The following is a 27,782-nucleotide window of genomic DNA, read 5'->3' on the forward strand; positions in this document are numbered from 1 at the left end:
AGTTTCAGGGTGCTCCTTGTACCCATGTTTGGTTTTTTTAAAGAGGTACAATGCCATTTTATGAACTCATATGCCTCCTCTTTTAGCAGATTCACACTGATGACTGCATTCCTAAACATTGTATTTTGTAGGAATGCAATGAATATAGCTTTTCCATTTTTGGAGTTTTTTTACCAGCCTATTTATTATGGTGCTTTGAGTAAGTAACCTCTGCAATACAGATTTTTGTCAGTTGCAACGATGTAGGGGTTCTGGACTGATAATGTAAGTTCTATTTTTGCTATATAGATTAATTAGAGAGGGTACATTCAGAATTGATATGGAACTCTTTATATCCTGTTGGTTCTTTGCTCTTGATGAAATTTGTGCGTTGCACTTTTATTTAAGTCCAGTTTGATGGGACAGTTTCATAGTTGTGTGCTGCCATTGCGAATTTGTCAAAGCCGGCCCTGTGTTTTAGGGGGAACATGCTAATTGTATATTTGTACGTTTTTTTTGGGGGGGGGGGGGGATTGTTCTTTCTCCCATTGGCCATGCTTATCAACCATGATGCACTTCGTAATGATAAGGTGACCCTGACAATCGTCAGCCCTTGCTCTGCAGTAGAGCACAAGACTAGCAGACTTAAAAGTTCATACCGTTCAAGAGGCCCATAGCGGGAGCCTATTTACTTATGGAAAGACAAATACTAGGTGGGAAAGTATTTTTTATCAAAAAGCGTATTTTTTTTGGTTTGGTTTTGTAAAATATGTTCTGTGTATTTTCACAGCGTACTGTGAATATATATTGTTATGTAGTTTATTTAAAGATACAAGCTGTTCGACTCGAGGGATCTTGTGTCGGTTCCTGTCATGACCCCCTGGGAGAAGGCATCATCAGCAGCTTCCTGACCCTGGCTTTGTTCACGTGGCCTTTTTCCATGTCTGTAATAAATTAAAACTGGACTTCCAGATTATCACTCATGCGTTTTGTAAAGATAATTTGTTTTAAGTAAACATGTTGGCTTGCAGTGCTCGTGTCTGTTATTATTGGTTACATGGGTTATGTGGTAACGTGGGCACAAACGCAGAATTTGAGTGGCACATACAAGTAACGGGATGATGGTCACTGATTAACAGTTTTGGGCATCAATCAGTTGGGTCATTAACTGTTATGAGGGTCGAGGGTAGGGCTTTGGTCAGGAGAGGATTTGCGTGTAGCAGTCCCAAGCCTGTGCAATAAAAGATAAGAAAAACAATAGAGTTGGATACTCTAATGCAAATCAATTTAGGAAGCAAACATTAAACAACGTTGGCTTTGTTTAGACACATTACCAACACGTAGCCTAGATACACGTACCTCAGTCCTCAAGACGCGTCTATATAGGTTTGTGTTTACTTGCTTCAGCTAATGCTAGTCTAGTCCTACTAGTAGCTCAAGGCTCCGCAGCGTTGATTACCATCCTATTCTCAGCCGCAAGCATGTTGTAGATATAACAGTTATTGCTGACAAAACAATACTACTTGAACGATGTGTTATTTAAACCTTCTGACATTACATGAATGCTAGTGGCAAACCTCACCTTAACAGCGGACCCGCATCGTGAAAGAAACGGTAAGGTTGATCATACAAAATATTCCAGTCATAAAAGCTCAAGCTAGCTAGCTAGCCCGTCCATAATATAACGGGATACGTGCTGGTCTCCTGTAATGTAAAGCTTGACAAACGTTACAAAACATTTGTGCAAACATTTGTTTACATATACTGTATTTAGCATTTCGTAACTGTATTTGTCCGCAAACTGACGTTAATGACACTGGCAATGGCAAGCAGACAGGCGTTTGATTGGAATGATTTATAGCACATTGAGAAAGGAGACAAAGCAGGGAAGAAACTATACTGTGATGTGTTTGATAGCTAACCTAGATAAAGCTACTGAATCTATCTGGAACAAGTTATGTTGAGTTCGTTTGCCAAGTGAGTCAGTCAGAACCAGATCGTCTACAGTAAACTACACAGGTACTGAAAACAGCAAACCAGGCTGGCAGGCGGTCCTGACTCTATGAAACCTACAGTGGTAGTAGCATTGGTGTACAAGGTGGTATGCTGACTGTTAGATTGAGATATACCTATATTAACGACCATAACACTGAACAGAAAAAGGTCGGTATTTGTAATAATATACTCAAGATCTCTTTGAAATATGGTTCTACGAATCATCCCCTTACGTGAGCAATAATCCAAAAATGTATATATGGAACCTTGAGGATATAGTTTTGAAATGAATATCTATTATTACCACTTTGTATGTTTTATGTAGGCTAAGTTAATTTGGTTTTGGGTGTTTCGGATGCCACGTTATTCAATATCTATCCAGCCATGGATCATGGTCTGTATAGTAATAGTTATATGTGCATTAACTCTGTTTAGGCTCCAGTGGGGCCATGCACAGACATAAGAGATGAGAATGAAGCCCACGCGCAATCTGGTCCTGGGGCTATGTTCCATGCTGGTCCTGGGATTCCTCTATTACTCCTCTGGGCGACTTCATTTACGTGGATGGGGACAGAAGTCACGTGAGTGTGCTGTTATTGTTTGTGACGAACATGCTGCAACATCCATTAAGGTTTTAAGGCAGACTAATTGCTTAATTATTTACAACCCTCTTCACCTTTCGCCGACGTCCAGTCTCTTAATGACGGCAATGCTTCCTTGTACCAAGCGAGGGAGCTCATACCCTAACGTTTACCAACCTGAAGTCAGAATAGTCTTCGTTGCAGTATTAAGTGTTAAAAAATTAGCTTTTATGAGTTGTTCTTAACCGAACCTGCAACAGTCCAGTTTAATTGTTGCAGCTAGGGTGTAAATGCTCAAGGTTGACCTTACAGAATTTGTAATAAATCCCAATTGTTTTTTACAGGATGCTTGTAAGCACATTCCAGTTACTGTAAATGTTCTTCTTTTGGTAACAATGTCCTGCGATCATACAGTATTTTTCTTTACTTCCCTCAACTAGCACTCATGATCTGTGAAAATACACATATTTGAAAGCTGAAAATGACTCCTCTACCTCACCCATATCAGCATTTGTTAGCAATTTAGGGTAGAGGTTTGTTTGCTGCAAACGGCTGCAGATGCGTGTTGGATTCAGAGTTACAAGGTATGTAGGAGCAACTGTGAGAGCTATGCCAACTCGCTTGATTTGAAAATAGCACATTATGTAAAAAAAACAATGAAAAAAACATTCATTTTTTCAAGTAAATGTTTGTAGATTAGAGCATTTAACCTCTCTCTGAGTCTTTAAGCCTTTTGGCAGACAGACAAGAAGATTTCGCCAGGCAGTTGAGCTTTAGCCTAACCCATCTCAAGTAAGCCTTTTGAGCAGCACACACACACTTTCTCCCAATTTCACGTCGAAGTACGTCCGCCACAACCACGGGGCCGTGTTTTTTGGGAGCTTAAAAGGTGTGCTACTTCAAATGGTCCTTGTCAATTCTCGGTATCATGTGACCAGAAAGTCCAGGTCTCATCACTCAAAGCTTTGGCCAGGTCTAGATTTCATGTGTGGTTTGAAATCATTTGGAGTAATTAAATATTTGTCATTTTAAATTGGGTTCTTGCCTTTAACTTCACGTGGAAGCCTGCCAGTTATTAGAATGACATTGGTGATGACTCAGACTCACCAATTAAACAAGTTAGGGCTAGATCTGGCCTTCATTTTGCATGAATTGTTTTAGTCCACATTTAATCCACATTGAGCAAAGACATTAATAGGGCTAGTGTAAAGCCCCATGTTTCATGAGCTGAGACAAGGCCTAGCTCAAGATCCCCCAAAACGTCACGTGAATCGTTAAATCTGTCGATTAGGCCCTAATCAGTTATTTTCAATTGACTGATTTTCTTGAATACTCCATAAAAGGCGTTTATATTTTGACCTATAGATTGCTAATAATTGACAACCTATAACTTTACACCTTTAGATGATACACATAATCAAGGGATCGGCCCGTTTCTGTCCAGATAGTCAGGGAGGGACGCGTTAAGTGTTAACAGATCCTCAGTATCTCATGGCCATGGTTGTTGTGACTCATTTATCTGGACTCCTAAATGTCCAGTCACGTGCAAAAACTTGATTGAATTACATCTCCCCTCAGAACATGTCAGCTTCTTCCACTATGAAAAATAAACACCCGTCGTATTGTTGACACGAGCCATTTTACAGCTGTAATGAGTTTATTTTCATTCGAGGGTGTTGCTTAATCCCATGACTTGTAATTTGTTCCTACTTAACAGCAACATTGTATGACATGACTAACACACTTTGACCCAGATAGGCAGACAGTGAATAATCATATTAGTGTTATCACCAGTAAAAAATAATAATAACAACAAGAATAACAAAAATAGTTATACGTTTTTCGACGGGGAGCATGAAGCTGTTGGTCATGGCTTGTTTGTTTCAAACTTTTTGGCTAACTCTCTGCTTCCCCTTTAACATTGTATCTCCCCTCCTCCTGAACTGACTGAACTAAAGGCTTGCCCGTGGCCTTGACTCACTCTTCTGTTTCAGACTCAGACGTGGATAGCTTATTCTTCGCTGGACGAGGCTCAGGTAGAGGTTTAGAGCCTAGCTTGTGTCGTGCCATTTAAGCTAGCTAACCATGTTGGGAGAGTTAATAGTCCTCACAAGAGCAGTCCATGGTTTAGCCTTGTTTATACTACCCACTCATGTACAGAAGCATACATTTTTTGGAGGAAGCCTCTCTATCTTCAATTATTTAGGCCCATCTATTTTAGGCACCGTTTGTATTTACTGTAGATACTTATGCCAGTTATGTACTTAAAGATACTCTTATCACTCCGACATTTATACCACTTAAACTGTTTTTGAAACAAGCAGAAAAGCTAGTAACCTCCCAACATAAGGCATTATTGCCACAAATTGACGCTTCAATGTAAGTCTGTCTCCACCTATCTGGTGTATCTTACAAAGACTATTATCTTTGACATCCATGTCTTCAGGACCAGAATTGCTTGGAGCTCCATTTTGTTAAGTGCTTCCTAACTTCGGTATATCTAGCTTCTATTTTCTCATTTGAAAGTGACGTCATGGGTCAAAGTGTAAAATAGTAATAAACCTCCTTAAGAGGGATCCATGTCTTTGTAAGATTGAGCTCATTTTGGTTGTCAGACACTCCTGGCCAGACATGGCATAACGGATCAGCCTCGCAGCCCAGAGACGACGTGCTTCTCCTTAAACCACCCCAGCCACCCTCCCCATCCATTCTCCACGGTCCTTCCTGACCACAGCCTCCAGTCCTTACACACACATACACACACACACACACACACACACAAGCACACACTGTGGTCTTCCATGGCCAGATACACCAGCTTTTATCTCCCCAGTGCTTTCAGTCCTCAAGACTGCTCTCTCTCGCTCTTTGTCTCTCTCTCGCTCTCTCTCTCGCTCTCTCTCTCTCTCCCCCCCATCCATCCCTCTGTCCTTTTATTTTACTCTTCATTTCCTCCGGAAGCAGCCACGTGCATGGCTGGGTGCTTCTGCAGACAGATAGCACCATGAAAGAGCTTGATAAGTGGAATAATAAGAGGCACAAGCTTTGTTCGACTCTGATGCCGAGTATTGTTTGTGTTAGTCTCACTGAATTGCCTGGACCTGTAAAGGACTTTTACTTTGTAATACCAACCCCCTTCTTTTGTGTATGCTATAGCAGAATGGCAGATTAGAGTTTTCCGGCACCGTGCCAGATCTCAGGCGTGCGGCCATGACATTTTTTGGGGGGGGAACCTGCATGCGGTTTAATATTTTCTAGTCAATTGATTTCCCCTACCAATTATATGAGAGGAACGCAGCTTTAACTAACGTTAAAAGCCTTCAGATTCAGAGCAGGGCGGGTCCTGGCAACACAGTGTGAATGAGATCCATATGTCACGTTAGCGTTGTCGGTGAAAGCATGGAGCGCAAATTCATGAAGCCTGGGGGATGATCTCCTACCCAGGGGCAGAGCTAGACTCTCAGTACAGCTTCATCAAGGGGCCCTCTGCTTCCAAGTCACTAGTTGGGTTCGACTTCATGCAGCACTGGCGGCGCCTACATCCGGCTGCAGCCGGCTCCCTTGAAGCTGAAAATGCCATTGGCTGCTTCAAGTCAGCCGGGCTGCAGGCGGCTGCAGGCGACGCCGGCGCTGCATGAAGTCGAACACACCTACTTTTTAATTAAAACCGTCCAAAAAAACGGTCAAATATCTGATGGATGCTCATGTTATAATGTGTCACTTGTTGAGCCAAGTAAGTCTATATGTCAAATAAAAAACTATTTTTTTGTATTGACGAACAAGGAAAACAGTTTGCCAGTCAAGTCAAAATGTTTCAACACCGCAGACAGCGACAGCTGATTGACAGCGAGGGTGCTGAACAGTCCAAGTGCGCTCAATCAGATAATAAGAAGTAGGCTACGATGTGAGAGGAGCACACGATGCTACCACACTTCTCTCACGATCTCGTTCTTTTCTTTTTAAGAAAGCGACCGATTGATATATTTCTATTCTTTTTACTGTTCGCTTATAAGGGCTATATCTTTGGCACTGCCACTGTCTAAATGTACTCTCTGGATAAATATTGTCAAATTTTGGGAAAAAACTAAAAAGAGAAAGAAGTTAACAGAGGGGAGAAGAAGTAACGACGCGAACAAATTCAGATAACGTGGCTCATCGTGCTGGTTTTGTAACCATGAGTTAAGTGACTGTTACGTTTGATAAGAAGAGCTGGATTCTTAACATGTGGCAGAGCGAGATCTTTAGCAGCAGTTGACTTCCTGCAGCTAAATATCTGCATTGTGTCACGTAGATAGGGCCCCTTTCCCGGAAAGTCACGTAAGATCGGTGACGTTTGGGGGGCCCCCTGCCTGGCACGGGGCCCTAGTGTGGCCGCACCCATGCATCCACACTGTCTCCGCTACTGGTCCTACTCAGAGATAAAGGACTCCAAAATGAATGGCGCTCGGCGTGGATAGAAGATGGTAGACGACGAGCCTTTTGGCAGTTGGTGCAAGAAAGTAAGAGAGCCTGGTGCTTGTTTCTGCACGTTTTGCTCGAGGAAGCTACTATGCCAGCTGCGCTAAGAAAGTGCTTGCTCGTAGGGGCGAATCTAGGGTCCCACTATTGGGGGACTGAGCCCCTAGATGAAACCTAATGTTTTTCCTGTGACCCAGCAAAACTGGGGCATGTTCCCCCAGAATTATGTTTTGAAGATATCCTTTTAAATAGTGTCCTCTAGTGGGTTTAGGGAGAGAATTAGCACTTTTTGATGAAAGAGAAAAAAAAGGAAACTTTTGGGGGGGTTCCAGCTAGCTCCTCCCCCCCCCCCCCCCCCCCAAACAAAAGAGTTCAGGATTTTTTTTTTCTACACTTTAATCCCTGGAATTTACTTTTTAAGAGTAGGAAAATGCTCTTGTTCCTATACCTGTACAGTTCCACTGCATGACAAAGGCCTCCAGCATTTAAAAGTATCCCATTCCCAACACACTTTTCAGATGTAGTTGCCTCAGAATTTTGGAAATGTCGTCAGTAGTCAGTGTATGGATGTTTTGAACATCTGTCCCTGGCCTGTACCAAACATAAATACATTCCCTTCTTTTGGAAGTATCACCTGTGGTGATATGTGGATCTTCGATTTTTTAAAATGTCATTCAGTTGTGAATTGCAGAGGCAACAACGTCGAAAACCTAATGGCATACTTTTAAAATGTGCAAAGTATTTCATTGTACTCGCACAACAAAGGGGTGGTCGCTTGAAGGAAGCTGTGTTTGTCCGCAGTCGTCATAACCAGTCCCACACCATTCCTTTAATATTGTCAGTTGACATTGACAAACTAAACTACAGCAACAACAATGTCAGCTCGTGATGAATACAGACAATCACATTAGTCTACCCCTGTGGTGACTTTTTGACCCTTGCGCTACTGTCAAACCACTTGGAGGAGCCGGTCTTGGCTAGTTTTTTCCATTTTCTAGTGTCTTCCATTGCAAATATGTCATCATTTGAGCTCCGTAAAGGGCAGAGGGGAAACGTTAATTGAACAACTGTAAACCGTGATATGACGAACGGGGTGATTGCAGACAGACATTGTAGATGAGGCTGCGTCCATGTCGTAAGATGGAATTATTGTTGCCTTCTGACAAACTGTTTCCTATGACCCTGCAGTGGAAAAATCCCACAAAATCTTATCTGACCTCACATTGCTGTTTACCTATATTATGTATCATTATGAAAATATCATGATTTGTCTTTTTCATGAAGTGCACTATCGTTACTGCCCCTAGTTGGAATCGTTATGGTCCGTTAGATCCCATATAAGCTATTTAACTGCCATCAAGTGAAATATAATCAGAATGAGTTATGACTTAGAGGACTAAAGGCAGTCTTTGTATAAACACCGATAGTGTTATACAACTGTCCTTTTCAGATTGCCGTCGGTCTTCTCCTCCACAATGGTGTCATAATGAATCTCTTCTCTCTGTCTCTTCCTTTCCAGTGTATGACAAACAGGGATTCCTGCTGAGGCTAAATAGCAGCTTGTAAGTATTTACAGTACATCTCCCAAACATCCCCAGTGGTCTGACAGCTCCCACAAGTGCTTGCTCAGCTCACAATAATCATCGCCTTTTGTTTTGTCTCGGCTACATGACACGGATCAACGGTTCCCCCCCCCCCCCCCCCCCCCCCACTGTGTTATGTGCAAACAGTAACAGTGGTGAAGCCATGAAGACCGTAACCTTGGCCTTGAACCGACCACACTCTTGTATAAGACCTTTGCCTGTGCTAGTACGTGCTAGTCATGGCTAATGGGCGTACTGTATAGTAGCATAGCATGTGCTCTCTTGCCGTACCTTTCTGTTCTTGTTAACGCGACGGCTCACCCGAGGACCTCCGTGTTTATTTGAGCAAGTCAGCGCCGTGTAGGTTATTAATGGCGAGGCTAAAAGCTGCCGTTTTGCCGCGACTATCAATTCAAAAAAGAAAACGCGCGTGTGGTATTAAGAGCCCGGGACCTGACCCCTCTTGCCGCGAGGTTGACCGTTTGGTCAACAAAAGATCTGTCGACAAGTGGTCGACAGGGCGTGGGCGCTAGGGAGATCTCTCCGTCTCACTGGAAACTGGGAAATGAATCCTGGTGTTCTCCGAAGGGCCTCGTCCACCTGTGTACGTTCCCCAGTCATCGGGTTGTCTCTTACCCTCCACGGCGTCGGCTTTGAGCAGATACCGTAGGCGAGGCTGTTTGAAAAGGCGCTGGTTGAGAGTCGACGTCATGTAAACAGACGCCGTCTCGACGACAGCGCGCGCGGAGCATCTCACTTCCAGCCCCCGTGTCAGCACGAAGCCACTACATCTTTCACACCCCCCACGCCTTTTTTTTTCTTTCATTTCCTCAGATGTCGGGAATGGAGGGGGTTCTGCCCTCTGATAGGATAGTCCTAAATAGGTTGGCAGCCCATCTGTGCATGTACAGTGGATATTTCTTGTCATCTGTTTTGTTTGCTCGCGTTCCCACAGTGAATCATTCGGTTAGCTGTGCGTTTTTCCGGGAGTGTAATTGACTCGAAATACCTTTCTGGGGCCGATCATCCGTCTGTTATTTGACACCATCGCCTGAGCATGCACTGTTTCCTAAAAGTCCAATTTAAACAATACCACGCAGACTATATCTTTCTTGAGCTACAGTTCTCAGACTGCCCTGCGCAAGGCCTTCTTACGTGAGAAAGATCCACTTTGTTAGACCCACCGTAAGAGCGAGTTTGCTTCGCTTAGCTCCTTCAACCCTGTCGTTTTTTCCCCCCCCCTCTCTCTTTTCCCCAGGCTTTGAAGAGCGCCTATTGCTCACACATGAAGCTGTTCCACACTTGACCTCCTCCCTCTGTCTCTAACCTTCCCCTCTTTGTACTGCAGGCCGTTGGAGCTGATGTACAAGTATGGCAATCTCAGCAAGGGAGCCTGCAAGCCAGACTACGCGGCTGCCAAGATGACCGCCATTTATCCCAAGTGAGTATCCAAAAGCCCCCCGCAATCCTCCTTTTTTCTTGTGTGTGAGTATGTGTGTGTGTGTGTGTGTGTGTGCGTGTGTTTCCTTTGGAAAGTGTCCTTTCTCGATTTCACCCTCTCAAGCCGCCGCGGATTTTTGCTCCATGACTCAAACGCGGGCGTCGCTCTTCGAGTGACGTCGCTCTCTGATCCTCAAGTGCCCCACTGTCAAACTCTCCCCCCCTCCCCCCCAGTCTCCCCAGAGGCGTACAAAAATACAGCGATTATCATCTCGTCTGCGGTCCGCACCCCCCCCCCCACCCCCCCCCCCCCCCCCCCCACCCCCCCCCCCCCCCCCCCAAAAGACCCTCGCACATCCTCTACAAACGAGCTTCCTCCGGGGGAAACCCCCTCCCCACCCCCATCCCTCCCACCCCAAAAGCTTTAGAAGCGCTTCCTTGTCTGGTGGATGACCACTGGTCCTTTGTGCGGCCCAGCCGGGCCGAAGAGTGACAGCCGCAGATTGGTAATGGGCGACCCGGCCCTCGGGATCGTTAGTCACGAGCACCGCGGGGTGACTCGGGCCCTCCAATCAACAGCTCGGGGGGCCCGCGACCCGCTCCAAAGACAGTAACCTTTCTGTCACTTCTGCCTTGTCGTCCCCCCCTCCCGTGAGCGCTAAAGGTCACGCATGTCCAAGCGCCGGGACCAGTGGAAACAGATGTTCCGTCGGGGTCCGCGCGTCATCGTACGCCTCCGCCACAGATGTCGTCTCGCCACTGCTGTCCGTTAAGGACCCCGCCGCTTAGGAGCGTCAGCAGGGGTAAATGTTAGCACGTTAGACAGGGATCCCCTCTCCCCCCCCGCCCTCGTTCGGTCTCTTGTTTACTCAGGGCGTGATTAGTGTGTGTGCGCGCCCGCGCTCGCACGGCCCCCCTCCCGGCGGAGGCTCCGTCGATGTGGAAATCCTCCCCGAGCTCAGAGTGGCGTGAGAGGGATAAAAGATCCCATTTCCGCCCTCTGAATTATTGAGAAGCGCACGGGGCTCCATACCGTGAAAGCTCTTCACCTGCGCGTTACGGCCCAGGGTCCATCTCGGGAAACGGGGACCGGCTCCCGTACGGCGCTCGGCTTTTTTTAGGGCCCTTTCTCCGCTCCGCCCTTCCTTGCGTGATGAACACAGGCCCCCCAGAGCACTTATCCGGTCTCGCTTTATAGCAGCAGAGACACGCAACGCTCCCAATCCACCAGGGCTCTGAGAGAGCTTCGTTTAGCGAGGCGGGCCCTGTGTCGAAGAGGGGAGATCAGGTCCTGTTAAGATAACACGAGACGATTCCCTGTCTGTTCCCTCCGTAGGGGGTTGCGTGGGCTCAACGTGACTCGCGAGCATCTTGAGATGAATGCGGACCTGACCCATATTTTCATACGCGGCCCACCCTCCGGACTCGTTTCCTATCTGGATTTCTCTCTCTCTTTCACATACTTACACTCTCACTCGCTCACTCACTCATTCCCTCACCCTCTCTCACTCCCCCACCCTCACTCCCTCACCCTCTCTCACTCCCTCACCCTCTCTCACTCCCTCACCCTCACTCCCTCACCCTCTCTCACTCCCTCACCCTCTCTCACTCCCCCACCCTCACTCCCTCACCCTCTCTCACTCCCTCACCCTCTCTCACTCCCTCACCCTTTCTCACTCCTTCACCCTCACTCCCTCACCCTCTCTCACTCCCTCACCCTCTCTCACTCCCTCACCCTCTCTCACTCCCTCAACCTCTCTCACTCCCTCACCCTCTCTCACTCCCTCACCCTCTCTCACTCCCCCACCCTCACTCCCTCACCCTCTCTCACTCCCTCACCCTCTCTCACTCCCTCAACCTCTCTCACTCCCTCACCCTCTCTCACTCCCTCAACTTCTCTCGCTCCCTCACCTTCACATCCCTCAACCTCTCTCACCGTGTCCCACTGACTCACTCTCGCTCACCCTCTCTCGCTCCCTCACCCTCTCTGTAAACGAGCAGCAGGTGAGAGGATGAACCGGAGCACCAGAGGAAATGGTGGTTCCTCCGTAGGGCCCCCTGGGTTAATTGTTTTGTAGACATTCCAACATTTGCGTGATTAGCAAATTGTTATTTCCTCAGCAGATCAGAGTCCACTTTCTGTTCATCATGCCATATTAAACATGAAAAGACACAATCCACCGCCAAGACTTGAAGAGGTTCTCTAGGTTAAAGAAACAGTTGTTTCACTACGTTTTTCCTTTTTGGACTGCAAACTGTGATAACAAGACTTTTAAATTTTGGGGTGTTTCTCAACACATCACTAGTTATGCCTTCTGTTCATACAACAAATCGTATCACAGCAGCCATACAGCAGCAAACAAAAATATATTTTTAAAGTTAAATTGAGCTATTAAAGATTTGTTTTGGCAAATTACTCGATGCATTTTCAGATTGATTCTGAGCGCTGATCCCGTGAGGGGCAGGTTGTTTTTCCCCGAAGAGTTATGAAACCGTCAACGCGACGCCTCACGGCAACACGTAAACAGCCGTGTCATTAGACGTGGCTGACCCTGTCAGAAGCTCTCTCGAAGGGGTTCACTCACACGATCGCTTTTCCTGGCAGAGCGACCGAGCGGAGTGGAAGCGAGCATGATGCTAAGCGCCGGACTGCTTCCCGACGTTATCCCTGGCCGGAGTCTCTCCCGGTGGGGTCGTCTGTCCCTGGGAGCGCGTCGCCTCTCCCGCCACCGTCGTTCAGCAATATCATGTCCGAGACGCTCCTGATAAAGTGTTAACGAGAGCTGCTCGACAGTCCTGGACCGGGGTTCTTGCAGGCTGGTCAAGTTCCGAGCCCGTCTCTGTGTGTCTGAGGCCTAATGCCTTCTAAGTGGAGACAGATGGCAGCGCTAAATAGACCATAGCATGCAAAATGTTTGTTGAGACACTAAAGCAACAAAAACGAGCTAACTATGTAATTTGGGTTTTTACATGCATTGTTGAACATGCCTCAGGTCACGCTGCCTGAACAATCTGCTCGCAGAAGGATCTGAAAAAGATTTTCTTTGACAGTCAGAATGAAGAGATTATTGGCGGTAAAAAAGAGCGAGTCTTCCTGTTAAAGCATATGCACCATTGGCTTCCTATCAAAATACCTCCAACATCGAAAAAGGATTGCATAAGCCAAGTTGAGGTTAGCTCAACATTTGGTGCAGGTGATAGTGGTTTTTCCACGTGTACTGCCCTACAGGAAACTATTATTACTCTCACTGTATGCAACACTAGACCAGTTAGACAAGTAGCTTGCTGATGCAACACGTATATTATGTCCCCGGGCTTTGATAGTGTATCTCAACCCCTAGCCAGCATTACATACCCCAGCATTACTGTCAAATATGTTTAGCTCGCAAAATCGTATTTACACTTGTGTTTTAGCCGACTTTTGTGGTTCACTGTTTGCAGAGGAGAATCACCGAACTGCCACTCTCTCGTCGATGGCTAAACTGCCTGTTTTGGTCAGAATAGAATTGTGGACCATGCTCTGGACATTAATTGGGATTTGATGTGTCTATGGTAACCTCTTTCTCTCTCTCCCTCTGGTTCCCTCTCTCTCTCTCTCTCTCTCTCTCTCTCTCTCTCTCTCTCTCTCTCTCCCTCTGGTTCCCCCTCTCTCTCTCTCTCTCTCTCTCTCTCTCCCCCTCTGGTTGAGTCTCTCCCACTACTTTACCTCAGAAAGGCTTGTTTTTCAAGCCTTGCCATCGCTGATAAAGACAGAGGCAGACAGTGGATTAGCTGAAACACAAACCATCTAATCCTCTCAAGCATTTTTGCCGAATTTCAATCGGCGCATCTCTCCCATACACGTATAGGGGCTCTGAGGGGTTTGGAAGGACTTTATTTATTCATGCACAGTCAGTTTTAACTCCCACTCGCTCAAACTCGTTTTTCTTTTCTTTTTTCCCCCCGTCCAGGTTCTCCAAGCCAGCCCCCATGTTTCTCGACACCAACTTTCGACGGTTCTCCAAGATCGGCAATTTTTATCCCCCTTTCGGAATCAAGCTACAAGGTACGGGACACGCGCAGTCGACGTGCGCAACAAAGGGCTGCGGCGCGTGTGGCTACCTGAATTCTCGCAGCATTCTCGTCGTCATCCAATCACGGTGGAATCCTCCTTTTAGCCAGTCGACCTCACAAGTGGCCGTGAGAACAGAGGCCGACACACGCAGAGAGCTGATTGGATAAGGGACCCGGTGGGAAGACCTTGGAGGGGTCACGGTCCAGGACTTGGAGGGGGGGGGGGGGGGGGGGGGGGGCGGGTGTCAGGGCTCAGACGCCGAATGGAACACCCCCGTCTCGTGGAAAGTGCCGGCCCTTATCGGGAACATCGGCGCTCCCTGTTTCCTTTGGTGCGGGACAGGGAACATGCTATCCTAGCATCAACCCTCCCCTGCTCTTAGAATTAGGATTTGATTTATTTCTCACAGCACCGAGATCACCATTTTTGGCCAAACGTCTCCCAGATAGCACAGCCGCAGATTATTGGCGTGGTACTGGATGAGGGTCTATACGCAGGATGCACCTAGCACTCCAGACCAGTTAGCCCTATACATGTTGCTTTATAAGGCTGTGGAGTTTGGGATAGCAAAACCTAACCCCTTCATTTGTCATTTCCCAATCAGAATCAAGTCACAATGAAAAAGGCCATATGATACGTTTGGATTGTTGCTGCAGGCTGGTTGTCAGGAAGCCAGTGGTGATCTCCAAGGTTACGGGTGCCCCTCCCGTCCAGAGGCACCCTGGGCCTGGTGGTTTGGCATCAAGCAGCGCCAAGCCTTTCAACCTCCCCTTCTGCCTGATTAAACTGTCTTCTGACTCGTTGAGAGCTCTCAGACACGCCGACAAATAGTTTCACCCGTGTTAGTCACAGACGAGAAAGGCAAGGTGTTTTCGGACCCGAAGATTGATTTGAGAGACGCGAGTGGGTCGTAGCATTGTCCTTTTCATGTCGTCTCATAATAGCACGTGATCACTGTACAGCCCCGTCACCTCATGTTAGACATGTACATGTAGTCATTAGGAGAATTGGTTTTGTATCGACAGTTTGATTATCGTAGCTTCGGGACAAGTGTAGGCCCCACTCCCCCGTGCTCCGTCCTCGGGTCGGGGGCCACGCGGAGTCCGCTTGTTTACAAACACCGCCCGTCTCCCCCGGGGGGGGGGGGGGGGGTGGTATCTCTCCTCCACGCCCTCGGCCCGGCCGTGTCCGCGGCTGTATACACGTCTCTGTGCGCGGGACGGTTTGACGAGTAGCCCCCCCCCCCCCCAGGCCACCCATCTCCTGAGGGGTTGTATAACATGAAGAAGTGTTCAGCCAGCCTCCTGTCAGCCCACCCAGCCTCTGGCTTCGGGCCCTGCCTCATTTATCACCAGCCTCCAGCCCCCCCTCCGGGCCAGCCCCCCCTCCGGGCCAGCCCCCCCCCCCCCTCCCCTCTTCATCCAGCCAGGAAAAGACAAGGCCCATCTTTTCTTCATTTTATCTTCAACTCGCATCTTTTTCCTCTTTTTTTCTCTCTTTCCCTCTGTTCTTCTCTGTCCACAGAAAAGATGATCAATATTATTTTGACCGCCACGAAGAACTACGGTCTGGGTGCTGAGCTGGACAGGTACGTTGGCCCGTGATCAACCTCCTAATCTAGTCCAACAGGCCAGGCCATTATGGGAAGGTTTGTGGGGGTTCTGCTGCTGCGTCGCAAAGACATCCAGAAAGGCAGTGTTACCAGCTTTGAAATGTTTGAAATACTCTGAAATAGCACGTTGTGTCTGGCGAGTGTTGACGTGGAACTCACCCTCACCCTGACTCCTCCTCTCGAAGATTAATGAAATAATCACCCTCTGGGCAAGTGTTGAACTCTTGTTCCAGTTATTTTTTTCTTAGTGTATTTCTTACTTTTGGCTGAGGTTCTGTCTCTCTAAGGCCCCCCGGTCCATTCCATGACCACTAGAATATGCAGTCGGTTTCATCAAGTTGGCGAAGGGAAATTAGGAATGTGTTTATTTTCCCACCTGGAATGTAGACCTCAGACTAAACAGAGGTCACACTCCGCACTAAATCTGGCTGTCAGTGAGTGCGATAGCCCGCGTAAATATCAGATTATCGGGAAATCAATCAAAAGCTCCTCGCGTTTCTCCCCCCCCCCCCCCCCCCTCCTCGTCAGCGCGGCTCCCAGTGCTCATGGCGTTTTCATAGACGCGTCGCAAAACATATGATCCTCTCTCTCTCTCTCCTCTCGCCCAGCTTGAGCTGCAAGAGGTGCGTCGTCGTGGGAAACGGAGGCATCCTCGCCAACCGCTCCCTGGGCCCGACGATCGACGAGCACGACGTGGTGGCAAGGTCGGTTGACGGGGCGGTCGGTTGACGGGGCGGTCGCCCGGGGGGAGAAAAAAAAACGCCGTCCCTCGGCACAGCCGCGAGGGCGACGGATAGCGCGGCTGAACCTCCCTCTCCCCGCGGCGTGTTTGCAGGCTCAACGAGGCCCCGGTGAGGGGCTACGAGAAGGACGTGGGCTCCAGGACCACCCTGCGCATCACCTACCCCGAGGGCGCCATCCAGAGGGCGGAGCGCTACGAGGCGGACTCCCTGTTCGTCCTCTCTGCCTTCAAGTCCCTGGACTTCAAGTGGCTGCGGAGCATGATCTTCAACGAGAAGCTGGTGAGGCGGCCTCTAGCCACCAGTAGAGGGCAGCGGGAGGTTGCAGGAGAGTCTCGGGGGGGGGGGGGGGGGGGAACCGCGCGCACCTGTTAGGGCCTTTTGCCTGTATCAGTGGCAGGCAGAACACAAAAACAGGTTGTGTGCGATGCTCCAGAGCTTTTATCGGGCCCCAGCCATCGAACTGTAACATGAGGATTTTGGACACGGTGAGCCACCGCAAGCTTTCTGAATTGTACTTGGGCTCAACCAGGGTGTAGCGAGATAAAAACAAACGGTGACCCGTCACAGGATCCAGCCGAGCTGGATGTCCTGTGTCGGCGTCTCACGGGCTGTCACCATTATGCCCATTCTGCCTACGGGCCTTTCAAACCCTCTTTCTACTCCAAATAAAGACATCGGATAGCGTCGATTACACCGAAATGACCGAATGAATGAATGAATCGGATTCCACCTGGTTGGCTTTGACGGTGTTATCAGGCGGAGGGGCACAACAGCCGACTCTGTCTGCCCGACTGTAAAGCGTTCCCCTCCGCCAGGTGAGCGACAGCCACTTCATGATCTGCTTCATTGTCTGGTCCTGCGTTGACGAGTAGACTTCCCTTATCTCTTTAAGTCGAAAAGGAAGGGGGTTAATGAGTCTCCCGCCCTCTCTCGCTCCCTCCCTCTCTGTCTCCCTCCCTCTCTGTCTCCCTCCCTCTCTGTCTCCCTCCCTCTCTGTCTCCCTCCCTCTCTGTCTACCTCCCTTTCTGTCTCCCTCCCTCTCTGTCTCCCTCCCTTTCTCTCTCTCTGTCTCTGTCTCTCTCTGTCTCTTTCTCTTTTTCTCTCTTTCTCCCTCCCTCTCTCCCTCTCTCTCTCTTTCTCTCTCTCCCTCCCTCCCTCCCTCCCTCCCTCTCGTCTCTCTGTTCTCAGAGTACAGTAACTAGAGTGCCTCGTCCGCATATCCAGACCCCCCCCCTTTCTGAAAGCCTGGCCACCGTTTCAGCGGCGCGTCCGACTCAAGGACGCACCGCATTCTCCGAGGGGCTGCGTACGCAACAATGTAACCCCTATGCTTCTCTGCTCGCCACTGCGAACCCAGCACCAACCCCCTCTCTCGCTGTGGCCGTCGACTGTTTTGGCAACACTCTGCCTCACGCGGGTGACGACTCTCAGAGACACGGCTCGGCCATGGAGACCGCGAGCGCTGACTCACGCCGAGCTCCACGTCGTGTTTGTGCAGGGCGACGAGGAAACGTGTGTCGCTTTTACCGCCGGTCCCTGGTTTTACATAATGCATTACGGTCCCCTCACGCTTTGGACCCGCTGAAGGGGAGGGAGGGAGTGGGGGAATGGAGGGAGAGGGAGGATAAAGTGGACTTGTGTTTGTAAACAGCGAGTCTTCTTGGACTGACCTAGCAAGCAGGCGAGTCTAAGTGCACACACGCTCTCGTGCGCGCACTCCCAACAAAAACAACTGTGTAAGTGACTCATGCGAGGCATCGTGGCTCCTGTGGGATTCCTCTACGTTTCGAGGGACGGGCCGAGCCGCCTGTCTGAGAGGGATTAATCGACGCACGTGCGTTAATCCTTAATTAACTCATTCTCATTTAAATCTTTATCGCAAACTTCATGGGCAATCCAAGGTTACCATGCCGGAGAGTCTGACATTGTGTTTTTCTCTCTCTCTCTCTCGCTCTGTCTCTCTCTCTCGCTCTGTCTCTCTGTCTCTCTCTCTCTCTCTCTCTCTGTCTCTCTCTCGCTCTCTCTCTCTCTGTCTCTCTCTCTGTCTCTCTCTCTCTGTCTCTCTCTCTCTCTGTGTAAGAAGCGTCTCTGGTTACAGTCACTGTGGTCCGCCATGCTTGAGTGGGAATAGAAGACATTCCCACAACCCAAGACTCGCCATGCCTGCTCCCTTTCCCATTCTCTTCCTCTCTTCCTCTCCCTCCGTAGAGGGAACAGACAAATTATCTGGGGGGGGGGAGGGAGGGGAGAGAGTTCAAGAGTTCTCGCATCTTCACCAGAAGACACAAACAGCAGGGGAGTGTTCCGAAGCGCCTACCTCAGTCATGTGGACACGATTCCCGCGTCTCAGGCTCCCTCCTGGCCAGAAAACCGTAGACTAGCATGTCGAGGGGCTAGCTCCCTAGCCGGTTAGCCGGGTTAGCCAGTTAGCAAGGTTAGCTCCTCTAAGCTTATCGGGGAACTCAGGTCTGGTGCACATCAGAGAGCAAGAGCACACCTCTGCCTAGTCAGTCCCACGTTAGTGCCCCCCGGGGCAGTAAGGGAGACCGTGGACTCACCTGGGCCTGTCAGGGGAGACGGTGGATATCACCGAGGTGGTCCTCTGCCCGGGCTAGGGATCACTTTTCACCCAGTGACAGGTGGGGCCTGAGGCGCCACGCAGGCAGTCGGCCATGACAGTCATCATCCCGCTGTTCCTCGGCACTCTTTTATTGACAGGCGTCAAAAGAAGCCTTGTTAAGAAACTCGTGAAACGTTTCTTCTTCTGTCGCCCGCCTGTTTTTTTCGGGGTAACTGTCAACACAAATGCCCCTTGATGTGATTTAAGTGCCCCTGTCTGATGCTGACGCTGCACCGTGACAGTTTACGGTGGACGGGTTGCGTTTGTTGCGAACGTGTCTAGCGAGGGGTGGGGGGCTACTGGGAACATTCAACACCCGAGACGCGGGCAAAGACGCTGACCTATAACGGCGTTAAAGAGTAACAGAGGCCTCTTAGGCCCGCCCGACCGTCGTCCTTCGCGAGCCTTGCGAACCAGGAGATCAAGTTGCTGCCGTCAGCGGAGCTAGGCCGCAAACCACCAGACCATCGCACAAACGGGACACACGGACAATTGTCACTGGTTATGAATGAGGGAGAGTGTCGGCCCGGAGACCGATGGCACAGAGATAAGGACGGTGCAGAGGGGGCAGAGACTTGAGTGCTAGCATTGTGCCACGGGGGAACAGACCACACTCCTTGTGGCCTACTCGCTAGTCCTACATATCGAGACTTGATTGTTCTCCACAGTAAAAGGACCGACCCCCCCCCCCCCCCCCCCCCACCACCACCAGTCCAAACATGCGCTACATGCTAACAGTTCTGCGCGGAGGAATTCACCACCACAGGCTTAGGTTTTTGCGCCGGCGAGGCCCGGGACTTGGAGAGCTTAGTGTCCGAGGCCCTTCCTGTCCACCTGATCCTGCCAGGCCCGTCCAGGTGGGTTGCCCCCCCTCCCCTCCTCCCCCCTTACCTGTTTCCCTGTCGACTATCGCCGAAGGACGAGGTGTTAGATTCCCCTCTCTCAGCAAGAGAGCCAAATGGGTTCCCGTCGAGACAGGATTACCAGCCGGGCTTTCAGCGAAGCGCCGCGCAGGGGAGAAGAGTGACCGTGCTAGGCTACGCCAGCAGCACATACCAGCGCTGCGTGGTTTCTACCCGTTTCGGCCGCGCGTTCCGGAACGTTCCGGGGCGACTCAGTCACGGGTATCCCAGTAACTGGGCCCACGGAGGCATAAGGAATGCCTCTCAGGCCTCTGGTAATTACCCTAATGGCCCCCCGAGTATATTGATACAGGGTTTGTTTGCTCGTCTTGTTTTTCTCCTTCGTGTTTTTCCTCCTTTAAGGTTCCTCATTGTCAGCATTTTTAACTGGGGCTGGTTTGATGGAAAAAAAAGACCCAAAACTCGACATTGAATTTTCCACCGCCACACACACACACCACCCCCTTTTTCCTAATCCCCTGTTTTTGTCACCTCGTTTATGTCAGAAAAGCGGTTTGCCAAGAAAAGGGGGACCGTGAGACCACGCTGGCCCTCCTCATGAATGCAGTCTGGCCGCGGCGTTCGAGCCGGGCGGTGCGGTGCCCTGTGGTTCGTTACATCCCAGCTGGTTCTGATATGTGTAATTTCATCTCACTTTAGCGATTCATGACTCCCAGCGCGCAAGCCTCAACATTACTACCACGGGAACCTGTGCCGAGGTGGATCGAATGTCATGTTCACGCCACACGGAACGGTTTGCGTTCGTGAGCACTTTGAGGTGTAATCTCTTTTCTGTTTGGAGGGAAGAGAAGTGGGCTTTCACTTTCCCAGATCTCTTTCTGTATCCAAAACCAAAACCAATACGATCACTTTATTGGCTAGAAAAGAGGTGATTTACTTCTGTTGTTTTTGAACACGGAGAAAACTCTCCGGCTTAGGCCGGCCCGCGAGTAGGTTAAGCGCTTCTTTCGCGGGCGCTGTGGTCTGTTCTGGCCTCTTTTATGAACTCCAACCTCATTAAAAGTGCCCTCTGGGGCCAATAAAAAGGCTCTGTGCTCCCTGAACAGACCTGCGCTCCTGAGATACACCTCTGGGGGAAAGCGTGAGCTAACCAGTCGTGCAACGCGGCGGCCTCCTCGTCGAACACGCGCCGTCTCTCAACGCCAGAGTCAAGAATGCGCACGGCCGAGCGGCGAGCGTAGCTCGACTTTACCGCGGGAAAGAAACGACGGCGCGAGCGGTAGGAAGTGGGACTGAATGGGGCCGCCGACGTTTGATGTTGACCAGGGCACTTGTTGTCCCGTCGGAGGCCCTGACACAGCTGTGTTGTAGCGCCCTCAGAGAGGCCCTTTCCACCAAACCTGTCTGGCAGAGCGAGAGGCGGGTCGTGTCTGGGCGTGCCCTTTGGCACCGAGCCAAAGGCAGCTCAAAGCCACTCGCTCCACAATTTTTACGGCCGTCCCTTTTATACGGAATATCAAAGGCAACCTGTGGGCTTATTTGCACAGGTGACTTCCATTAAAAGCCGCTGACCCGACTGTTTCGCATCAGCTCTCACTTGGGCCAGCTCCGGGCCAATGGAGGAATGACTAATCATGAGTCTGGACCGGAGAGGAGATGGGAAGGTGCTCTGGCCGAACTGCCTGGTAATTGATATGCATTATGGAGGGTTGGCCGGGGGTTGACTTGAGTGTGCTACAGACCACCAACAGAGGTCACATTGTTACGGCGCGGTGAAGTATCGCCAGGCGTCCTCTCATTTGCAGTAGTGGCGGGCGTCATTTTTCAATCCGCCCCAACGGGTCTCATGTTTCTGAATTCGTAAAAAAAAATTGGGGGGGGGGGGTCCTTTTCAGTCTCACCGTCCGTCTGTCTTCTCCCCTCGCTCACGTGTGCTCTCCCTCCCTCCCTCCATCTCTCTCCCAGCGCAACGCGGACGGCTTCTGGAAGTCGGTGGCCCGCCACGTCCCCAGGGAGCCCAGCGAGGTGCGCATCCTCAACCCCTACTTCATCCAGGAGGCCGCCTTCAAGTTCATCGGCCTGCCCCACAACAACGGGCAGATGGGGAGAGGGGTGAGAGTCACACACACACCCAACCCCACGAGATATGGAAAACTTTCTGGCTCCGGGTCAAATCTAAACAATGTCCGGGGGGAGGGGAGGGGAGGATAATGTCCCTTCCACCCATGACACCCTTCCCATATTCGTTAACGGTGAGGAGGGAGGGGTGACGGTTGGGATTGCCGTTTTTCTTCCCGCGTGTCTGCCTCCATCAGGAGAGGTCAGCTTGGACGTAGGGCAGAACAGCCGGGACGACGAGCAGGGCTCCGCGGGCCCAGGAATGAGTTGGAACACCACCATTATTACCACCGGGGAGTTGCTCATCGGCACGGGCGTAGGTCTCTTTTCAAGCTGCTTGTATTTGTTTGAATCACCGAGGATGCGGCCGTTCATCATCGTTTTCTTAATGAAAAGTGGGGGGGATGCGCTGTTTCTCGGTAAGTGGGGGAGGTTCGTGTCCGTGCACGTCCGATGAAAAGCTACGCCCAAGTGAAGGTGTTGTTTCATGCCGTCTACTGTACTGACTGCGAGGTGGTATTGACAGTCCGTGCCGATGTATCATAAAACCTACGCCGCCGCTGATATGGCCCGGGCCTCGTGTCCCCGGAATGATTCGGACGGGTGAACATCAGTGGAAGTGGGGGGGGGGGGGGGGGGGGGGGGGGGGGGTGTAGGCTGGAGGGGTGTAGGCTTGGAGGCCTCTAGCTTGGCACAGTGCTGGGCTGTTTCACCCTTTTCGAAAAGACGTGGCTCCGAGAAAGGGAAGGAGGGGGGTTGGGGGAGGGAGAGAGGGAGGGAGGTAGGGAGGGGAGGATGCGCCGGTCAGGTCTTGTTATCAGGCAGTCGGCAGAACTCCACCTGCAGGATTAGCCCTCTGTCACTCACCCGGGCTCTGCTGATAAGCCCTTACGCCATTAACCTGCCGGCCCGCCAGAACGCCTCCCTCCTCGGGAAGCCTGTCAGGCAGTCAGACCTCCAGCACCACAGACAAACCTCCTTCAGACTGCCTGCGGTTACCTCAGTTCCTGGACACTCAACTGTCTCCTAGTAGACGGGAAGAGAGGGGAGGGGAGGGGAGGGAAGGGAATAGAAAAAGGGAGAAAGAGAATCAGATCTCGACCTCTCCAATCAGTTTTGTTGAGAGAAAAAAATGGGCATGTTTCCTTACTCCTAACGAGCCATGACTTTGTTCTTCCGGGTGGTTCCATGACTTGTGTTTGGGTAACCTTTCCATCCCCTCTTTGTTCCCCTACTAACTGGCCACCTTCAGCTTTTTACAGCCTGCCCGCTCTTTCATTGAACACGTGTCTTACTCGTCGGCTGTGTGTGTGGGTGGGCGTTTTTTCCAGAATATCCCGACACTGGGGACGGTTGCCATAACAATGGCGCTCCACAACTGCGACGAGGTGGCGGTGGCCGGCTTCGGTTACAACATGAGCACGCCCCACGCCCCCCTGCACTACTACGAGAAGATTAGGATGTCGGCCATCAAAGAGGTACTCCCACCCCCACACACACACACACACACCACCGCCGCCTCCGCAGGCACGCGCGTCCCACCCCCAGTGTTACTGTCGACTGGGAAGGGAAGTTCAATCCAGGTACTGCCTTCAGTCAGGTCACAGTGACCCCCACCCAGCCCCTGGCGCATATCTGACATTCCAGTCCTGTTGCAATCCCCCCCCGAACGACCCACAGAAGGGTTTGGCCCGCGCCGGCTGGATAGATCGTGAAAAACCCTCCGTAGATTAGGAGGCGTGCCTACGCGTCGCCTTCCGGCCCAGTGGCTCGCCTCACCTCTCACCTGCAGGCTCGTAGTCCCACGCCCTGCAAACACTCGCTTTTTCAATCCGCCGCCGTCCGCACAGCTCCGGCGAGCCCTCTCCACCCCCCCGCCCCCACCCTCGTGTACTGGCTCCGTGTCAAAAGAACGAAATGAAGACGTTGTGGGCGTGTGCAGTAACTGCCTCGTAAAAACCCAAGGAACATTTACAGGCAAACCGACCTGAATGTGTGACCCCAGGCGCACGGACGGTCTTTGTTCATGTGTATCGACCGGGGGGGGGGGATTCCTTAACTGTGGACCGATCGAACCGATCGGCCGCATGCGGCCAGTGTCGGATCTTCACCCGTCCATGGCGAGAGATGCACGGAAGGTTCTGGACAGACCAGAGAGAGAGAGAGAGAAAGAGAGAGAGAAAGAGAGACGCCCATGTAGGGAATCCCAGAGGTTTTGACAGCTGACTCTCCCCCCTGAACTGCCTCTCTCTCTCACCCCCCCCCCAACTCACAGACAGTCAGCAGATTTCACCTGCTCTATTTACCCCCTGACTGGAACATCCTCCCACGCAAAGTACACATCCAGCCAGCGGCCGTCCCCCGCTGTGTGTTTAGCATTCCGCCAGGCCGAGCCTGTGTGTGCCTGCGCGTCCCTTCACACGGTCCTGCAGCATGCCTCTTGTTGTTTAGCTTTCCTCGTTTACGCTCGCGCGGGGGGAAGTTTACAGTGACCTTTCGCTGTACTTATTGAATGCCATCGTCTCTGAAGAGTCGGGGCGCTCTCGCGACTAGCACACGGGACGCCGTGATTAGGGGGGTGGGGGGGGGGGGTGGACTAAGATGTGTCGTGTCAGGGGGGCGGGGGCAGTTATGATTAAGTGTGTTGAAGTGGGGGGGGGGGGGGGGGTCCAGCCTTGAGAGACGGCTCGTTCAGGACCATGTTTGAAGTACGCGGCACTCTGGCCGCTCACGAATCACTCTCCGCCGCGGGGACGTCCGCACTTGAGCGCATGTCACTGGAGACATGCGATCCCCCCCCCCCCCCTCCTTCCCCCCCCACCTCCCTCCTTCCCAGGTGTCAGTGTGCGCCGTCCGCAGACTGCAGACGACTTGTGTTTCAGAGCGCTGGGACACGGAACCGTCTCAACCCCTTACCCCCCCCGCCCCTCTTCGGCCCCTGGCCATCTATAATTGAGAGCCGCGGCCGGGTTTTTTTGTCGTCCTTAAAAGAATCCCGTGTTCTTCGAGTGGCTAACCCAGCACAGGTGGAGTATGTGCGAGCTGAGGCCCCAGAATGGAGGTTTGTCTAATCCTCCCCTGGAGGACTCGCACTGACTGACGCTGGGGGGGGGGAGGTGGGGTGTGGTGAGGAGACGGGGGGGGGGGAGCACGGTGCAGCCTAGCCCAGAGAGAGAGAGAGAGAGAAAGCGATATTGAGGGGAATGCTGGAGGAGCAGGTGGAAGCGGGGGGGCCCCGACAAGAACCGGCTCCACCGGAGGACGTTCGCTTCCACCTGCTCCTCCAGCATTCCCCTCAATATCGCTCTCCATCTCTCTCTCTCTCTCTCCCCCGGAACGCCGAGCAGATACCTCGCCCCTCCGGGGAAACGTTCGGGGCCGGTCGTCGTAGGTGGTGATTTAGAGGGCGGGGTTTCCAAAACACCTCATTGACTTCAAATGGCTTCTGACTCCCGAGTGCCCTGGCTTCTGCTCGGAGGAACATGGCACTGTACCACCATTGCCACTCATGGAATTTCCCTCCTTTTGTTTACCCGAATGCACACAGATGTGTTCCACAGAAATTCCTTTATAATGAATAGTTGTTTTCACGTCAGGCTGAATAGCCGTGACAATAAAGCAGTTGTAGCTCCCAGCTTCTTTTAGCATTTTTTTTTTCTTTTTTAGGAAGACTGCTTTTGTATCCGACAGTTTCATGTTAGTCGTTTCACCTCAACTATGTGTGCTACATTCTTCACCTCATTCAGCCGGTATTTTCTCCTTCATCCATCCTCTCAATTCAGGGACGGATAATGCCTTCACAGAGACACAATAGGGGTCAGCCGCAACGTATTAATTCCCGGTTGTCTATTGTGCGTCTGTGGTGCTGCGTCAGCTGTGAGCGAGGCTTCTTTGAGCGGCCGCAAGCGCCGTTTCGGTCGTACTAAGCGTCTTAAAGAGCTGTTTTCTGTTTCCTTTCTCCCAACTCAACCCGCCCCCCCCCCCCCCACACCCCCACCCCCCCCCCACCCCCCCACTGTGTCGAAACCCATCTTAGTCGTGGACTCACAACATATCAAAGGAGAAAGAGTTCCTGATCAAGCTGGTGAAGGCCGGAGTCATCAAGGACCTGACCGGTGGGATCTGCGGGTCGGGGTGTTGATCGCCTCGGATCTCCCCGCTGGTCGTCCTCCCCTCCCGTCCCCCCCTCTCCCCCCTCCAGCTCTCAGGGACGGAGGAGGGACAGGGGGGAGCGGTGGCCCCCGTCCACCTGCAGCCCTCGCCGACACCTCGCGGGGGTCGAGGAGACGAAGGGCGACGACGGAATGTAGGAGTCGACTCATGCTGATGGCGGATGGAGGTGGGAGGAGTCCTGGATCACCCTCTTCCACTGTCCAGGGTCCGTGAACGAGAGGATGGATGGATGGAGGGGCCTTTCCTTTAGTGTTGAAGCACGGCGCAGAATACCTCTCGAGGAAGTGTCCTCGTGCTCCTGAATGTATTCCCCGAAAAATGAAAACCAGAAACCGTTCTGGCGCTTTCGTTTTTCTTCTTATTTCAAGTATTCACTGTTTTGCCTCGCAGACTGTTTTTCTGTTAAGGACTGTTTTTCGTCCAGGTAGCAATGTACACATTGGGCTGCTCCCAGGAAGCATGGGGCAGGGCAGGGCTGGGCAGGTGCTGGATTTCTCCCCACACCCTCCTTCCCCTTTTAAGTTATTTTAAAGTTATTTACTTTGAGAGGTTTCTTTGATGTGACCCCCTTCTTGTTTGACTCAGTTCAGAGTTAAAAGGAGCACCAGCCCTTGATAAACGTATTTATTTTGGGTCAAACCGCCGAGGCCTGCTTCTTATACACTCCTCCTTTGGACTGGGAGACTGGGCTGTGTTTGGGCTGTGGTCTGTCCATCAGTGTGCTTCCCCTAAACACTGAACTCCATCATATTTCGCTCATTCACGACAGCTTCCAGAATTTCTAGCTCTCTGGTCAAAGAAATAAACACTGTAGTTCTTAATTGTCAGTATCAACAAGCTTTATGATTAAAAGTAAAAAAACAAAACAAAAACAAAGAAACAATTCGGTTTTATTGTTATATGTTTATTATTATTAAATGATAGACTGTGTTCGGAAAGTTTCTTACAGTATGTATGCCTGCCAAACAAATTCATGGTGACAAAGCAATTTCTGTTCAATCTTCTATTGTTATTGATTGATTCTGGACTTGTTTCTGTGCACAGCCAAAGTATGTGGTGTGTATTTCTTATCCTTTCTGCACCCATACGTTGATTGTCAAGATCATTTGAGAAATAAATCGTAACGTACTGGATGTAACGTCTTCTTCACGAGAAAAAAAAGCCAGACCCAGGGGATTTCACAGTAAAAGTCCCAACGGTCTCTAATCCCTAAATAGTTTGTGTTGGTGGGTGTTTGTGTGTTTCCCGTTCCCGTGCCTCCATGGGTACACCCTATCAGAGAAGATCATCTCTGCTGCAGCGGACTGCCCCTCACTTGGACGTTCTGTAAACGGTTCCCTGTTTTATAAGAAGGTCAACAAACAGTGGCTGTTAATGAGTTGGTGGGGTGGGGGTGGGGGTGGGGGGGGGGTAAACATGGAAGATGTGGTGAGTCATCAATGTATGCTGGACAGCTTGAGCGGGACATTTGTATAAAAAGGTATGAATACGAATGTTCTTTCGGGGAAGATTATCAGCTCGATAATAGATCACTTTCGATAACTGTTGTAGTGATCAAAAACT

General features: G+C 50.8%; 1 protein-coding gene across 4 annotated transcripts; it reads left to right on the forward strand.

Moving 5' to 3' along the window:
* Positions 1 to 1,170: 1,170 nt before the first annotated feature.
* Positions 1,171 to 27,368, forward strand: st3gal3a (ST3 beta-galactoside alpha-2,3-sialyltransferase 3a). 4 transcript variants are annotated; one of them, XM_047049751.1, is made up of 11 exons: positions 1,171 to 1,593; positions 2,410 to 2,555; positions 8,533 to 8,575; positions 9,945 to 10,037; positions 13,987 to 14,081; positions 15,615 to 15,678; positions 16,311 to 16,406; positions 16,538 to 16,724; positions 21,894 to 22,040; positions 23,378 to 23,524; positions 26,083 to 27,367. In XM_047049751.1, exons 2-11 carry the CDS (start codon positions 2,441 to 2,443, stop codon positions 26,185 to 26,187), a joined length of 1,092 nt encoding a protein of 363 aa, XP_046905707.1. In that variant the 5' UTR covers positions 1,171 to 1,593; positions 2,410 to 2,440; the 3' UTR covers positions 26,188 to 27,367. The 4 variants fall into 4 exon arrangements, with proteins under 4 accessions (XP_046905707.1, XP_046905709.1, XP_046905708.1 ...); XM_047049753.1 differs by lacking the exon at positions 1,171 to 1,593 and adding an exon at positions 1,892 to 1,998; XM_047049752.1 differs by lacking the exon at positions 1,171 to 1,593 and adding an exon at positions 2,063 to 2,142.
* Positions 27,369 to 27,782: the final 414 nt, after the last annotated feature.

This window comes from Hypomesus transpacificus, chromosome 26 (genome assembly GCF_021917145.1).
Source record: "Hypomesus transpacificus isolate Combined female chromosome 26, fHypTra1, whole genome shotgun sequence".
Classification (NCBI taxonomy): Eukaryota; Metazoa; Chordata; class Actinopteri; order Osmeriformes; family Osmeridae; genus Hypomesus; species Hypomesus transpacificus.

Coding starts and splice junctions, on each gene's coding strand:
- st3gal3a (XM_047049751.1), top strand. CDS start 2,441: ATGAGAATGAAGCCCACGCGCAATCTGGTCCTGGGGCTATGTTCCATG. Junction 10,038..13,986: donor ATGACCGCCATTTATCCCAA/GTGAGTATCCAA, acceptor CCCCCCGTCCAG/GTTCTCCAAGCCAGCCCCCA. Junction 16,725..21,893: donor TGATCTTCAACGAGAAGCTG/GTGAGGCGGCCT, acceptor TCTCTCTCCCAG/CGCAACGCGGACGGCTTCTG.